Source organism: Lemur catta, chromosome 4 (assembly GCF_020740605.2).
Source record: "Lemur catta isolate mLemCat1 chromosome 4, mLemCat1.pri, whole genome shotgun sequence".
NCBI lineage: Eukaryota > Metazoa > Chordata > Mammalia > Primates > Lemuridae > Lemur > Lemur catta.
In genome coordinates this window covers 54,316,561-54,331,093 of record NC_059131.1, presented here as the reverse complement: position 1 = coordinate 54,331,093, position 14,533 = coordinate 54,316,561, and the positions used below count along the sequence as shown (strand labels likewise).

The 14,533-nt window shown below is 38.1% G+C and overlaps 1 protein-coding gene and 1 pseudogene across 1 annotated transcript; one reads left to right on the top strand and one right to left on the bottom strand.

Moving 5' to 3' along the window:
* Positions 1–283: 283 nt before the first annotated feature.
* Positions 284–4,674, bottom strand: LOC123637436 (annotated as a pseudogene).
* A 1,084-nt stretch (positions 4,675–5,758) lies between these two features.
* Positions 5,759–13,436, top strand: SNRPG (small nuclear ribonucleoprotein polypeptide G). Its single transcript, XM_045549808.1, has 4 exons — positions 5,759–5,905; positions 7,600–7,622; positions 8,363–8,487; positions 13,256–13,436. The coding sequence occupies exons 1-4, from the start codon at positions 5,874–5,876 to the stop codon at positions 13,304–13,306; spliced, it is 231 nt and encodes a 76-aa protein (XP_045405764.1). The 5' UTR covers positions 5,759–5,873; the 3' UTR covers positions 13,307–13,436.
* The last annotated feature ends 1,097 nt before the right edge of the window (positions 13,437–14,533 follow it).

The window sequence follows — 14,533 nt, the reverse complement described above, 5'->3', positions numbered from 1 at the left end:
TTCTAAGCAAAGTCTATGAATGAAGAAATTAAGGATGGGAATGAACATAAGGCATATGTCACTTGCCACTGGACACTGGTTTCTTTGTTTTAAACCTGAAAAGTGAAATGGAAAAAATTGGTATAAAATTTGGGTCAGAGATAGTACAGGAGAGTGTTATAAAGCCTATATTTTATGTGGCAAGTGCTTGTTCTGGCAGTAGGGATCTCCCTTGTACTAGAGCCAGAGCCTTCCAAGATACCAAATTCTTACTGCACAGATACCAACAGACTGGCAGTTTCCTCTAACCTGCCTGTGATCTGGTGGACTTTGAGGAGAAGTGTTTCCCCTTGTTGCCAACCTCCTGTTTACCAGAAGTGTTACCACACCATTTTCCACAATCTGTAAAACAAAATCCATGAAGTCAGTAGTTTAGAAGTGGAAAGAAAGGTTTCTGGGTCTTTGTTTTGCTTGGTTTTGTTTTATTTATACAGGGGCACAAAGTTGATTTAAGATGTGGAGTTGGGACAGAGAGTAGTTTGGATAAGAACTTTGAAAAGTTCCTTGTGGATATCCTTTTCTGACCATCAAGGGGTGGATGTGCAGTTCTTAAAATTATTACACACTGTATCTTTCAGCCTGGACACCATGCAGAAACATGAGAAGCAACATCACACTGATTGTGGGAAGCAGAACTTCCCTCTTATTGGCTGATGGGCCCTGAGGCTGTCGGCAGCAGAGTGACAGGACAATCTTACAGTAACACTTTCTCCCTGAAAAGAAAGCGGGTTTTGATTCTGGTATATACCAATATCCAGGAAGGAACAGTAAAAGAGTAATTGTTGGCTGCCTGATTAGAAGAGAGTTGTGAAGTGCCAGGTTTGAAAGAACCTGGTTTTCATAGGACAGAATGCAATGAAAGCTTAAATTGAGCATTGCTTACTTAGCCCCCTGAATTAACAGAACTCTATTGAGACAATCCCCTGGCCACGGGAAATTCAAGGGGAAAAAAGTAAGTGAACTGGGCTAGGCAGGAGCTGTGACTCCCTTAGAGCGAAGGAGGGGCAGTCCCCCATTACCAAATACCATTTTTGCCTGGGGCCTTTGCAACATCCAGTGTTTCTGCCCCGCCTGGCACTTTGTCATTTTGATAAGGACCTCATTGTCTTTTTAGGAACCTATTACTTGAAACGATAACATAGCCTGTCTGTTTGTTGTTTCCAGGCTGTAATATATTTTCCTAGTAGTTTTTTTTTTTTAACCCTCTTACACAGCAGTTTTATTTTTAGGAATATAAATGAAGAAAATAATAATGATGTGAAATGATTTAGCAATAAGGATAACTGAAGAATTTTTATAATAGCTCAAAAATGGAGGAAAAAACTAAGCAGTGGTAGCTTAATGAATAAAAATATTTTGCCTACCTTATGTAATGAGCTGTTAACCAGCCATTAAAAATTATTGTGCAGGTGCACATTTGTTGACATAGACATTCACAATATAACATTAAAGGAAAAAACAGTTTACCAGCAGCAAATATTTTAGTATCCCATAGTGGTGTGTGTGTGTGGGTATGTGTTTGTATGTGCTTATGTATATGGAAAAAAGCCTGAAAATGTCTATATTAAATATTGGTTATCTCTGGATGACAAGATTCTTGATGACATTTTTTCTACATCAGTTTATTTCTTCTCTCTTTCTGGAAATCCATTCACATGTTAGCTACTTAAGTATCATCCCACAGGTTGGAATCCCTGGTTTTTCAATCTTTTTCTCTGGTTTGTTGTTTTGGGTTTTTTTGTGTGTTTTTTTGTTTGTTTGTTTGAGACAGGGTCTTATTCTGTCTCCAGGGCTAGAATGTAGTGGAATCATCTTAGCTTCAAGGACAGGCTGGATCTTCTTTTAATGTGGTTTTGAGGGCAAAATTTTCTTTAATGATGAAAAGCCTTTGAAGGATCAAAGCGTTTGATACCTATAACTTTATTCAATTCCTCTTTAAGTTTTGTCTCACTTTGTTTCTTTTTAGCAAACTGAGAGCAGGTTTTTGACACCTCCTGAAAAGGTTCTGTTTTATTATACAGTTCTTCATACAAGAGACACCACTTATTTCTTTTTTTTTTTTTTTTTGAGACAGAGTCTCACTTTGTTGCCCAGGCTAGAGTGAGTGCCGTGGCATCAGCCTAGCTCACAGCAACCTCAAACTCCTGGGCTTTAAGCGATCCTACTGCCTCAGCCTCCCGAGTAGCTGGGATTACAAGCATGCGCCACCATGCCCGGCTAATTTTTTCTATATATATTTTAGTTGGCCAGATAATTTATTTCTATTTTTAGTAGAGACGGGGTCTCGCTCAGGCTGGTCTTGAACTCCTGACCTCGAGCGATCCACCCGCCTCGGCCTCCCAGAGGGCTAGGATTACAGGCGTGAGCCACCGCGCCCGGCCTACAGTTCTTCATACAAGAGACACCACTTATTTCTTCAGTTAATTGTGATATTGTATTTTCTCTTCCAGATTTTCTTGCTTCTTCATCTTCCAGTTGTTTCCTAAAGTCCTCCTCTTATTGCTTAAGTTGGTTCTGCAAATCAGTTATTTTTTTTAAGAGAAGAAACTGATTTCTTTAATTTCTGCTTCTTTAAGTGCCGACTTGGTCTGCAGATCTTGAAGCATCCTTGCATATTCTTAATTTGTGCTCTCAGTTGCCATTATCTGATGTTGAACATCCTCTGCACTTTTCTCAGCCTTGGCCACTTTTTCCAGTAATGATGACTTCGCCTGCTTAAGATCTTCTATCTCACTAGCTGTTAATGCTTTATAGCTTTCAGACTGAGCAGTAACATCCCCAGGGTTTTGCACTGTACTATTAACACTTTTCCTACAAAAGCAGGGTGGCCTGAGTGTTAACAGCATTACTTTTCTCCAGTTCACCTTCTTTCCCTTTCACCTTTCTTCTAGGAGTTTGAGTTCTTCATTTCTAAATTTTGTTTGTTCTTGCAATTGCTTGACCCACCTTTCAGCTTGTCTCTTCTTTTGGTGTAATTTATCGAGCTCATCCAGTGCTTGCTTTAATTCTTCCTCAAAGAGATTCCTCTCTTTAGTCATTTCGTCTTAAAAAGAACATACCTTCTGCTGAAGACTAAAAGAAGATAATTCCTTCTCTTATTGCAGAAGTGAATCAATTTGTAACTTTTTGCTGAAGCCTTGCATGTTCTTGTTTTTCAAGAATAAACTTCTCTTTTAAGTTTTGCATCTCACCACTTAGATTTTCATCCCTTTCTCTATTCCTGTTTACAAGGTCTTGTTCTTTTTCAAACAGCTGACATTTAGCATTCAGGTCTTCTACTTGTTTAGACAACCTAATACTTTCCTCAAGAGACTGCTAAAGGCTTAAAATTTCATGATTCTTCTCTTTCAAATTTTCTTCTAACTGGGCAATATCTGGCTTGTATTTTTCTACTTGATCTGATGCACAACTATTTCTTCAATGTATTCTAAGAGTTTTTCCATTTCAGAGTTTTCATCAATCTTGTCTTTCTCCATTGAAACAAGTTTCCCCTCAAGTTGGGCTATTTGCCCCGAAGACTCTTGGAGATTCTTCTGGGTGACCTGCAGCTTCATCTCCATGCCTTCCTGTTTATCTATCATACTCCTCATCTTTGTTTGTCTTTTGTTTCTAAGTTTCATCATCTCCAGGCTTAGAATTCTCAAATTCTTCTGGTTTCCATTTTCAAAAAACTTGGATTTTAGTAGTTCATTAATCCTTGTGAATTCAGTAAGTTGATTTTCCAGTGAACCATTATTTGCAGAGTGATGTTTTTTCCCTGACTGCAGCATTTAGCTTTGCTTCCATCTTCCAACTCAGTTTCCAGGTCCTGGATCCTCTTGTCCTGAGCAGCACGTTCCTGCACAAGAATATGAATCTCTTTTTCTAATATCTTCCAATCTTTATCAGTCTTTTGAGATTCCTTCTGTTTAACAGCCTTTAGTTCCAAAGTCTTGACTTGCCTAGCTAAAGCAGGCAAGGTAGCATCTTTGTCAACATTAGGATTTTGTTGAGAGTCTTTTTGTTTTTTAAATCTTTGTGATTTCTGAAAGGAAACTGATCCTTTCAATACTTCTGACATTTTAACATCATAACCACCTGTAGATGGTGCACAACTGGAAGGGTGGTTGAATCATTTCAGGGGCGCCTTAGGAAAGGACGACCAACTCCAGAAGCTGAAAGTCACTACCACTCCTCGACAACTGCCTGCAGACTCTAGTGGTATGGTTTTTAAAAATAAGGTTTAACTTTCCCCTTACTATTATTTTATCTTATACCTTTATACCTGGGCAGCAAATATGTAACTTTCTCAGTATGCTTCTTGTAATGTGTGAAATAAGAAATTTAAGGTGTCCAGAAGAGTGGAAATTAGTTATTTGTTATAGTTTAGGTGTCAGAATTGGTTCATTGTAAATTGGGATAACTTTGAGGGAAGGTTAGGGCATTATGACTTGATTTTCTTTAATGTAGAAAATGAACTGTCTATGAGTACGACAAGAGAAATTCAGTATCGATATCACGTTTCTGGTTTCCACTAGACACTAACAGCAAGTGGTGGGAAAGGTACTCTGCTATGACCCCTCTAGATAAAATTCAGTGTCTAGGATTTTGAGTACTAAAAAAGTACTAAGTACTTGGCTGGGCACAGTGGCTCATGCCTGTAATCCTAGCACTCTGGGAGGCCAAGGCGGGTGGATCGCTCAAGGTCAGGAGTTCGAGACCAGCCTGAGCAAGAGCGAGACCCCGTCTCTACTAAAAATAGAAAGAAATTATCTGGCCAACTAAAAAATATAGAAAAAAATTAGCTGGGCATGGTGGTGCATGCCTGTAGTCCCAGCTACTCGAGAGGCTGAGGCAGTAGGATCGCTTAAGCCCAGGAGTTTGAGGTTGCTGTGAGCTAGGCTGACGCCACGGCACTCACTCTAGCCTGGGCAACAAATCAAGACTCTGTCTCAAAAAAATAAAATTTAAAAAAAAGTACTAAGTACTACATATGATGGGTTGGACTTTATTATTATTGGTATTTAAATAGAGCCATTCCTGAGCAATAAGAATGAACTGAATTTTGGTGAACCATCTCCTACTTAAAATCAACAAGGCCTTCTCTTTTGGTCTACTCTCCTGTAATTCCTGGATTCTCCTATTTTGGGCTAAGGTAAAAAATGGGAATGAGTCAGAGACCACTTTTACACTCATGCTTGATGTGGAAAGTCAATACCTCATATTAGAGAACGTCTGTGTGCTGCGCCTCACGTCTATATATGGGGGAACGGCACATTAGTGGGGTTCTGGAGGCAGTGTTCCGACCATTCAAGGACCGTGACTCGGGAACAGAGTGAAATCCTTGGAGACAGGCCCAGTCACCTCACGCTGCTATGGGGCAAAGAGGCCGCTAATTTACACGTTACTGGAACCCTAGGCTTGCCCTGACAGTTCGCTGCGGGAATACGAGCCTAAGAAATACGAGGGGCCCACTCCTCCAGAGCTCATTTTCATTCGGCATAGATGAAGAAAACAAACGATGCGGTCCACAGATGGAAGATTGGCCGCGTTGGCACCACAAGCTAAGGGCGGGACCGTTATCTCAATTTTACACAAAGGAAACGGAACTGAGGAAGGTGCCTAGAGGCCCCACCTCCGTCCTGGCCAATCCCTGCCGGCACAGCCAGTAACTGCGCGTGACAGACGCGCTCGGACTTGCCCAAGTATCGCGAGGTGAAATGTGAAAAGTGCCGACAAGCAATTGGCTGAGGGGATGAGTGACGTCAGACCCGAGCCGCCGGGCCTACCGCGGGAGCGTGCTGGAAGCGGCGAATTGCGTTTCTACTCGTCTCTGATTCCGCGGAGTAGATACCATGAGCAAAGCTCACCCTCCCGAGTTGAAAAAGTAAGTATGGGCACCGAAGTTTTCGCGTCCCTTAGGTCACCCTCCGTTTCCCGCCAGCACGCACGCCCGAGGCAGCCGAGGCTCCTCCATTTGGCGACTTGCCTCCCAGTCCCGAGGTCGCGGCCTGTCGTCTTCCCCGCGCTCTCCCTCGCTACTGGAAGATGTCGACTACCACCCTTTGTTGAACATCGTGAATGGCATCATGTTCTAGTTAAGGTGGCTAGAGGGGTAATTCTGTAAGGAACTAAAGAGGGAGCTGGATGCAAGTGTTTTATAGTACAAGAGGAATTAGAATCAAAAAACCACTTTAACCTTAGAGAATGTGTTCTTGTAATTAAGTTAAACTTGAATGTCGTGTGATATCTTGCTCTGACATTAGAACTGTGTTAAGAACATTCATTTTTCAAATCAGAGAAGGCTCGTCGTTTGTTGGAATTTTTTCCTACATCCGATAAGTCAAACTTTAAGTAGGAGATCCTTATTTTTATTTATTTATTTATTTTTTTTGGAGACAGTGTCGCCCAGTTCCCACGGGTACAGTGCGGTGGCGTCATCATACCTCACTGCAACCTCCAAACCCTAGGCTCAAGCGATCCTCCTGCCTCAGCCTCCCCGGTAGCAGGGACTACAGGCATGGGCTTCCGCACGTGGCTAATTTTTCTGTTTTTAGTGGAGACAGGGTCTCTGCTCAAACTTTCTCGCTTGCTGTGTGTCTTTGAACAATTTATTTAACCTTTCTGAGCCTAGTTCCTCATCTGTAAAATGGTGGTAATAATAGTACATAATTGAAAAGTTGTAAGGATTTAATAAGATTTTGTATGTTATATTTGCTATGTTTTATATAATATATCCTATTAAAATATATGGTGTTATTTGTCATATCCCATAAATATTTTTATTTGTAAATATATCCATTCCCACTTTCATTCAGGACCCCAGGTTTTATTTATCTTTGAATCATTGTATGATACCTTATACAAAAAAATTGAATGAAATTTCATATTTTCTAGCCTATAACTGAAAGAGGTAAAGACTCTTGCATGGCTTTAGTGTTCTCATACTATGCCAGTAAACTGTAATTTTCTTGTTTAATTCAAATTGTTTAAAGTTTCAAAATATGCCTTTGTTTTACTAAAACATACTTACATGTTGAGAACTATTCTGAACATACAAACTTGATGCTTTAATATTCAGTAAAACAACATTACTTATTTTTCTAAATATGAAGTAAAATACCTATTGAATTGGATATGGTTTGATTACGGTTTGTTGTCTTTACAACTTAGTTTATTTAGTTTTGAAAATAACCAAAAGGTAACCAAATCTTTGTTTTTCTATTATTATTGAAAATCTAATCGAAAGATCAGTGAAACAAGAGCATTGAATAAGAATGCTTTTGTAATTCACATTACTATAAATACACAGCTTAATGGAGATTAATATATTCTAAATGCATTTCATTTTTATTTTAATTTTTCCCCTTCTGGATTTACATTCCTTTATAGAGTATCTTATTTAGGTAACCCATTACTCCTTCACTCTTTACAGCAATACAAGGTTTTTACTGTTTTAAATTTTAATTATTCCTATTGTATAAATGTTAGCAAATTATTTTAAATGTACCTACTTCTGTTCTTGTTTATGCTTAAAATTTTAAAATCAGTTCCATAATCTTTACCCTTTTGCTTTTTCAGATTTATGGACAAGAAGTTATCATGTGAGTTTGTTTTTAATTATTCAGTTGCTTCTTACATGTGTCTTGGCAGTGTATGTTTGGAACAACTTTATAAAAATATAGAGCACACAGAATCCCTAATTCATATCCACTAAATAAACAGATTGATTAAATTCCTAACTAGACGATTTTATTTACCTAATTTCTGATATTTCATAAATTTAACAGGTTCAGACTTTCAGTAATTTCCTGTAAGTCCTCCGTTACTTTGACAAAATTAACAGGATTTTTCTGTGTTGTGGTATTTGAAAATTTATCAACTTTTTTTCCTTTAAACAAGCTACAAAGAACTTAGACAAGCAACAGTTAATCTGTTTCTTGGGAGTGTGTAGGAAAAACAGGTTTGTTCAACCTAACTAAAAATCTGACCCACACAATATTTGAAGTATACCCATGGGTTAAAACCATGGGCTTTAGATTTAGAGGTAGACAGCCTTCAGTTTGAATCTCACCTCTACCATACAGTAGCTATATAACCTTGAATGCTGTTGTTTAAAAGCTCTAAATTTCAGTTCCGTCTTGTAAAGTAAAGATAGTACTACTTTATGGAATACTTTAAAAAGTGGAAGTAAATATAAAGCACATGTAACCCAGTGCTTGTCCTACAGTAAGGATAGGGTGTCAAACATCTCAAATAACTGTTTTATCCCACCTAATTATTAATGAATAGTTGATGGTTAGTGGGTAGTTTTCCTAAAACTTCTTTTTCTCTTTTTTAATAGTGAAATTAAATGGTGGCAGACATGTCCAAGGAATATTACGGGGATTTGATCCCTTTATGAATCTTGTGATAGATGAATGTGTAGAGATGGCAACTAGTGGGCAACAGAACAATATCGGAATGGTGGTAAGTGAAGATTTAAGATTTCTCTTAGACAATTCATTTTTCTTTTGGAATGTATAGTAACTTTCCTTATATCAAACTCTTGGATTAAATTAGAGTTGATAACCCCCCAGAAAAAGCAAATCACAGGCAGATTAGACTTTCCGTCTCCTTTTTATTAATAGTTTAACACATGGCAGTCATTTAGCTATGATAATATCTGGTTACCTATAGGTAAGATCCCAACTGTACAGAACCTTCAAAGGTCCTAGGGCTTGAAATAGCTGTTGGAAATAATTTAGGAGCTTTATAATAGAGGCCCATAGTCAGTTAGTTATTATAGCAATAGTTCTCAAACTTTAACATATGTATCAGCCACAGGGAATCTTACTAAAATGCAGATTCTGATTCAGTAGGTGTGAGTTGGAGCTTGAGATTTTGTATTCCTATCAACTGCCTAGGGTAATGCAGATCTGCCAGTCCACAAATCACACTTTTTGATTTTACTTGTATACATAGTTAAGCTAGATTTTCGGATTTATCACACTTCAAACTTAAAAGTAACCAAAGTAAAAGTTAAAAGGGATAATCACAGTGATAGCCATTGATATGAGAAAAAAACAGGGAAAACCAGAAAAACAAATACTGAGTTCTCACTAGAGGAGCAAACTTTTCTACATTCATTAGGCCATAGTTGTATGACTACTGAAGAAGAGTTTTGATATTTGTCAATAAGACCCAGACTTTGAATCCCTCTTTGTCTAACATAGGACAGGGTACCTAATAAGTGGCAAGCCCAAATTTTTTGAAAAAGGTGAACCTAAAGGACAACTTAGCTTTAGCAAATCATTGAGCATGACAACCTCTGAAAGGTGATAAGAGTTCCTTATTGTTAGCCTTGAGTTTTTTCTGTCTCACTAATTTTTTTTTTACAGTTTCAACAGTAGGGAGTTGAAGATAGACCTATTTTTAACATCTTTGCCTATGTAAATTTTAAAAAATCGCTCTTCTCAGGGTTTGTCAAAGTACTCATGACTGAAAAAACAGTTTAGAGTCTCTACATATCACCCCCAACCCCCAAATTGCATTCACTGCCTTTCACTTGCATTCCCCTGTGAGCTTCTATTGTATAAAGCTCTGACAGAATTATTGGCAGCCAGGTTCTTATAAAAACAGTTTCTAAATACCTCAAGATTTTCCTCTGACCCTTTTTACAAATTGGGAAGTCTTCATTCTAATAGAGGGTAGATTGGGTTTTTCATTCATCTCAACAAATTTGCTGAAAAGGGTTCAGAAAGGCCTTGGTATATTGAATGTCAATTCTTATTTGAAAAGATAATATTTTTAGAGAATTGTGTGACATACTGCTCATTGGAATTTTATCAGAAAAGGAATTGAGCTTGGATCATAGATCCTTCTGGCAATTTTCCCCCTAAACTGATCAGCAGACAGTAATTCTTACAGCTGAGTTTTTACTTTGAAAATGAAGTAATGATAATACATCATGGTCTTTAATAAAAAGACATTTTAAGGAAAATGGAAAAACAGAAATGGACTTTGGACTTTTTTGAAGCTGGAAGAAGGGAAACAAACAGGTTAAGTTTATGTTCATTTTGTTTTATCAGAAATTGTTTGGCAAAGGAGACAGTTGGTTTCGTCAATACCTTGTCCAAGTCAGTGACCCGTTGAGGCCATGATAATTTCTTAATGCTACTGTATTAAGAATGAGTGTGTTTTGAGGGGGAGTTAACTTGCTGGTAGCATCTGTCAGCTGCCTAGTTACCTAATGATACATCTCAACTCTCTTCTTTCTGAGACATCCAGAGTTGTCAGTGGCATAACTTCTGTCTTCCTTAAGATTTCACTCCACCCCAGTTACCTCTAAGAATGTAGTAAAAATTCTGTATCTTATTCTACATAGTTCAGTAGCTCTTGCTAGAGTTGTGCTTCTGTCACTCCATTTTAGGTTCATTTTCTTAATAGACAACTGTGCTCTTTCAAGAGGCTGAAAGCCTGAGCAGCACTTTGCAAAAACTAGCAGTTCAGCACAACGAAAGAAGCAATACGTAATTCTGGACCTCATGGTTCCAACTTGATTTGGTATTGGGCCTCAAACATAGTGGCAAAAGAGGAAAAACACTATAATAGTCCTCCTTATCCTCAGAGTGGATGCCTGAAACCTCAGATAGTAGCAAACCCTATGTATACTGTCCACGAATTTTTTTTTCCTTCTTCATAGCTTCATGGATAGGAGATTGGTTCTTACTGTACACCTCTGCAACCTCGACATGTGATTTTTTTTTCTTTCCTTTTTAAGTTGACAGCTTTCACCTTTTCACTTACAGGAAGCACTTTATTGCTTCCCTTTAGCATATCTATATCGTCAGCATCACTACTCTCGGGCTTGGGGCCCATTATTAAGTAAAATAAAGGTTACTTGAACACAACCACTATGATACCACAACAGTCAAATCTGATAACTAAGAGATAGCTAAATGACTAATGGGAAGTGTGCAAACACCGGAGAAAGGGAGGATTCGAGTCCCTAGCAGGACATCGTAAGGTTTCATCATGCTACTCAGAAGGCATGCAGTTTAAAACTCATGAATTGTTTATTTCTAGAATTTTCCACGTAATATTTTCGGACAACAGATAAGGGGAAGAAAATACTATTCAAGGCAAAGGTGTTCACCAACTAGCCTTATTTTCTGAATATTATGTGACAAGACAAGTATGTAATGCCATTTGAAAAAATGTTCGTGAAAGTTCCCGAGTTTTTGTTTCCTAATGATGCTAAAAAGAAATGCCCATTAGATTGGAAAATCTTAGTTATCCAGTTATCCAAAACAACTTCTCTCCTCCACCATCCATTCCTAGGGAAATTTTCAGTCATCAACAAATGTAGGAGGGAACTAGGAAGGAATGCTAGTTTTTATGCTTTGATCAATGGGATGTGATGTTCATCATCCGATATAAAAGAAAAAAACAGGCAAGGTGTTTAAAATTATGAGAACTAGATAAGCATATTGTTTAGCTTTCTACATTTTTATTCCTAACTTGAGAGTACGGAACTGTAGACTCCTTCAATGACCATTGTCATTTTTAGGGCATTGTTCTCTCTCTCTTTTTTATTTGTAAGAGATGGGGTCTTGCCCTGTTGCCTAGGCTGGAATGCATTGGCACCATCATAGCTCCCTATAATCTCAAACCCCTGGGCCCAAGCAATCCTCCTGCCTTAGCTTCTCGAGTAACTGAGACTACATGCCCACACCACTGTGCCTGGCGAAGTTCTTCTCTTTTAAAGCTGCTCTTTAATTCTTTGCCATCTTGTCACCATACTTGCTGATATTTTCGGCCAGGCTCTAAGACTCTCTTCCCACCAGTCATTTTCCCTTCTATCAACTGCAGGAGTTACATGCAAATTCATTTGTTTACTTAACAGGTACAGGAGACCTCTGTGTACCTACTGCTGTTTTAGGCACTGGGGATTTTGCACCAAAGTCCCTGCTGTCAAAAATTTACATTTGTATGGGGGGACAGTAAATCACAGTGTGTATATAAATAAAACAAGAATAATGAAGGGGAAAAAAAGAACAAGTTATAAGTATTTTTACTCTGGTATAGCTATACATTGAAATTTTTTTGGTGGGGGAAGACAGAGTTTTGCTGTCATCCTAGCTAGAATGCCCTCCAGTCTTGGCCTCCCAGAGTGCTGCCATTATAGGCATGAGCCACTGTGCCTAGCCTGAATGTTATTTAGAATGTCTCCATTTCTAATAAACACCTCAAATTATAATACATTTTCTGTCATTGCCTCCACCCCATCTCCCCCACCGCACTCACCTAAACCAATTCTACTTGACTGGTCACTACGGATTATTGTAATCTACAGTCCATTGGGAACTTCTTGTTTTCACTCCCCTAGCCTTCCAGTTTCACCTCTTTTTCTATCCTTGCTGAATTCAGTTACCAGCTGTTTCAGCTATGTTTTCATAAGTATTCTTGCTTATCTTCATGTATGGCATGTGTACTGGGTCAGACACTGTTCTCCTAGGGCCCTTTGTTTGTAACTTCTTTTCCTGCCGCTCCTGTTCAAGCTTTGTATGTATGGTTTCAAGAAGTGTTATAATTGTCATTCCCCCAGCTGTAACTTTCATTGGCTCATTGTGGCTTTCATGATGCCCTCTAAATACTTTAAGACTGGCATTTGAGGCCTTCTAAGATTGATGCCAGCTATCTTTCTTTCCTACTTCATGTCCACTCAGTCAAATTAGATTATTTTCTTATCCCCTTATACTACTTCTTAATTGTAGTCTGTCTAGAATTTCCTATTGTCAAAATTCTACTCAATTTCTGAGGCCCAGGTAAGATGTCATTTTCATAAAGCCTGCCTTTACCAATTTCCATCCTGGTTTGTTCCCTAAATGATCTTGCACCTCTAAACTGTACCTAACTTATTCTTCTATACCTGTCTTTCCTATTAATTTTTGGATCCCTGAAGGATAGGGATGGATAGGTTCATTTCAGTTTTGCAGTTTAGAAAGTAAGACAAGTCAGTGAAGACTTGGCATCTCATAAAGGTAATTGTCAGCCTTTTGTCTGGAAAACGTGCCTCTTAACAAATGGCTTCATGGCTTCATGTCTAAAAAGACTTGGTGACCCTGCAGCTTACGGGAACCCTCAGAAACTGACATTGTAATATTGAAAAACCATTAATGATTTGATGAAAATTCTTTAATCATCATTGATCTGTCTCTTAATTATTGTTTTCTGATTTACTTTTCTTTCTTAGGTAATACGAGGAAATAGTATCATCATGTTAGAAGCCTTGGAACGAGTATAAATAATGGCTGTTCAGTAGAGAAATCCATGTCCCCTCTCCAAAGGGCCTGTTTTACTATGATGTAAAAAGCAGGTCATGTACATTTTCATATTAAACTTTTTGTTAAATAAACTTTTGTAATACTCAAAAATGCTATCTCAGATTTTCTGAATATAGAATATTTGCTCTTATTTTTTAACTTTTTCTAACATGAATTGTAGATACTAATTACTCTTATGGTTGAAACTTATTTCAAAGGGTTTTATGCATTAAAATGGAACAATCTTTTTTTCTTTTTTCTTTTTTTTTTTTTTTGAGACAAAGTCTTGCTCTGTTGCCTGGGCTAGAGTGCCATGGCGTTAGCCCAGCTCACAGCAACCTCAAACTCCTGGTCTCAAGCAGTCCTTCTGCCTCAGCCTTCCGAGTAGCTGGGACTACAGGCATGTGCCACCATGCCCAGCTAATTTTTTCTATATAGATCTTTAGTTGTCCGGCTAACTTCTTTCTATTTTTGGTAGAGACAGGGTCTTGCTCTTGCTCAGGCTGGTCTTGAACTCCTGACCTCGAGCGATCCTCCTGCCTCGGCCTCCCAGAGTGCTAGGATTACAGGCGTGAGCCACCCCGCCTGGCAGAACAATCTTATTAAATGTAAAATATGGCAAAGATTCTTTTTCTCCATCTTTCAACACTGAACAGATAAAGAAGCTGCAAACATCAGTGGGTTTCTTCTGAAATATTAAGTATAATTTTGAAAATTTAAGAGCAATAATTTTAATCTCCTGACTTGCCCAAGAACATCTATATTCCAAATACAGTACAACAGAAGTAAAACACAGGGAAGTAATGCTATAGTTATGTATTTTGAACATAATCATTCAGTGGGGGGAAATTTGAATACAGGAGTAGAAATAGGATTCCAGAAAAATATATTGCAGTGTATTGTGGTCTTTGTGAGTGGAGAAAGGGTAGTGAGAGTCTTGTCCACAATATATCTAGTTCATGAATTTTATGCCCCACAAGCTCAAATAAGAGATATATTATAGATAGTTGTATTACACCTAACATTAAGAAACCTTACAAAGCAAGTGTTTCAACTGCTGTTCTTTTTGTGATGTGGTAAAAAGCTTGCAAATCTTGAAAAACTTTAAAACTGTACAGAATGGAATATACACATATGTGAGGTTCTTGTAAAACACAGGTCATAGTAAATGGCTATGATAAGTATTTCTCTCTCTAAAATGGTATTTC

Coding starts and splice junctions, on each gene's coding strand:
- SNRPG (XM_045549808.1), top strand. CDS start 5,874: ATGAGCAAAGCTCACCCTCCCGAGTTGAAAAA. Junction 7,623..8,362: donor TATGGACAAGAAGTTATCAT/GTGAGTTTGTTT, acceptor CTTTTTTAATAG/TGAAATTAAATGGTGGCAGA. Junction 8,488..13,255: donor AGAACAATATCGGAATGGTG/GTAAGTGAAGAT, acceptor TTTCTTTCTTAG/GTAATACGAGGAAATAGTAT.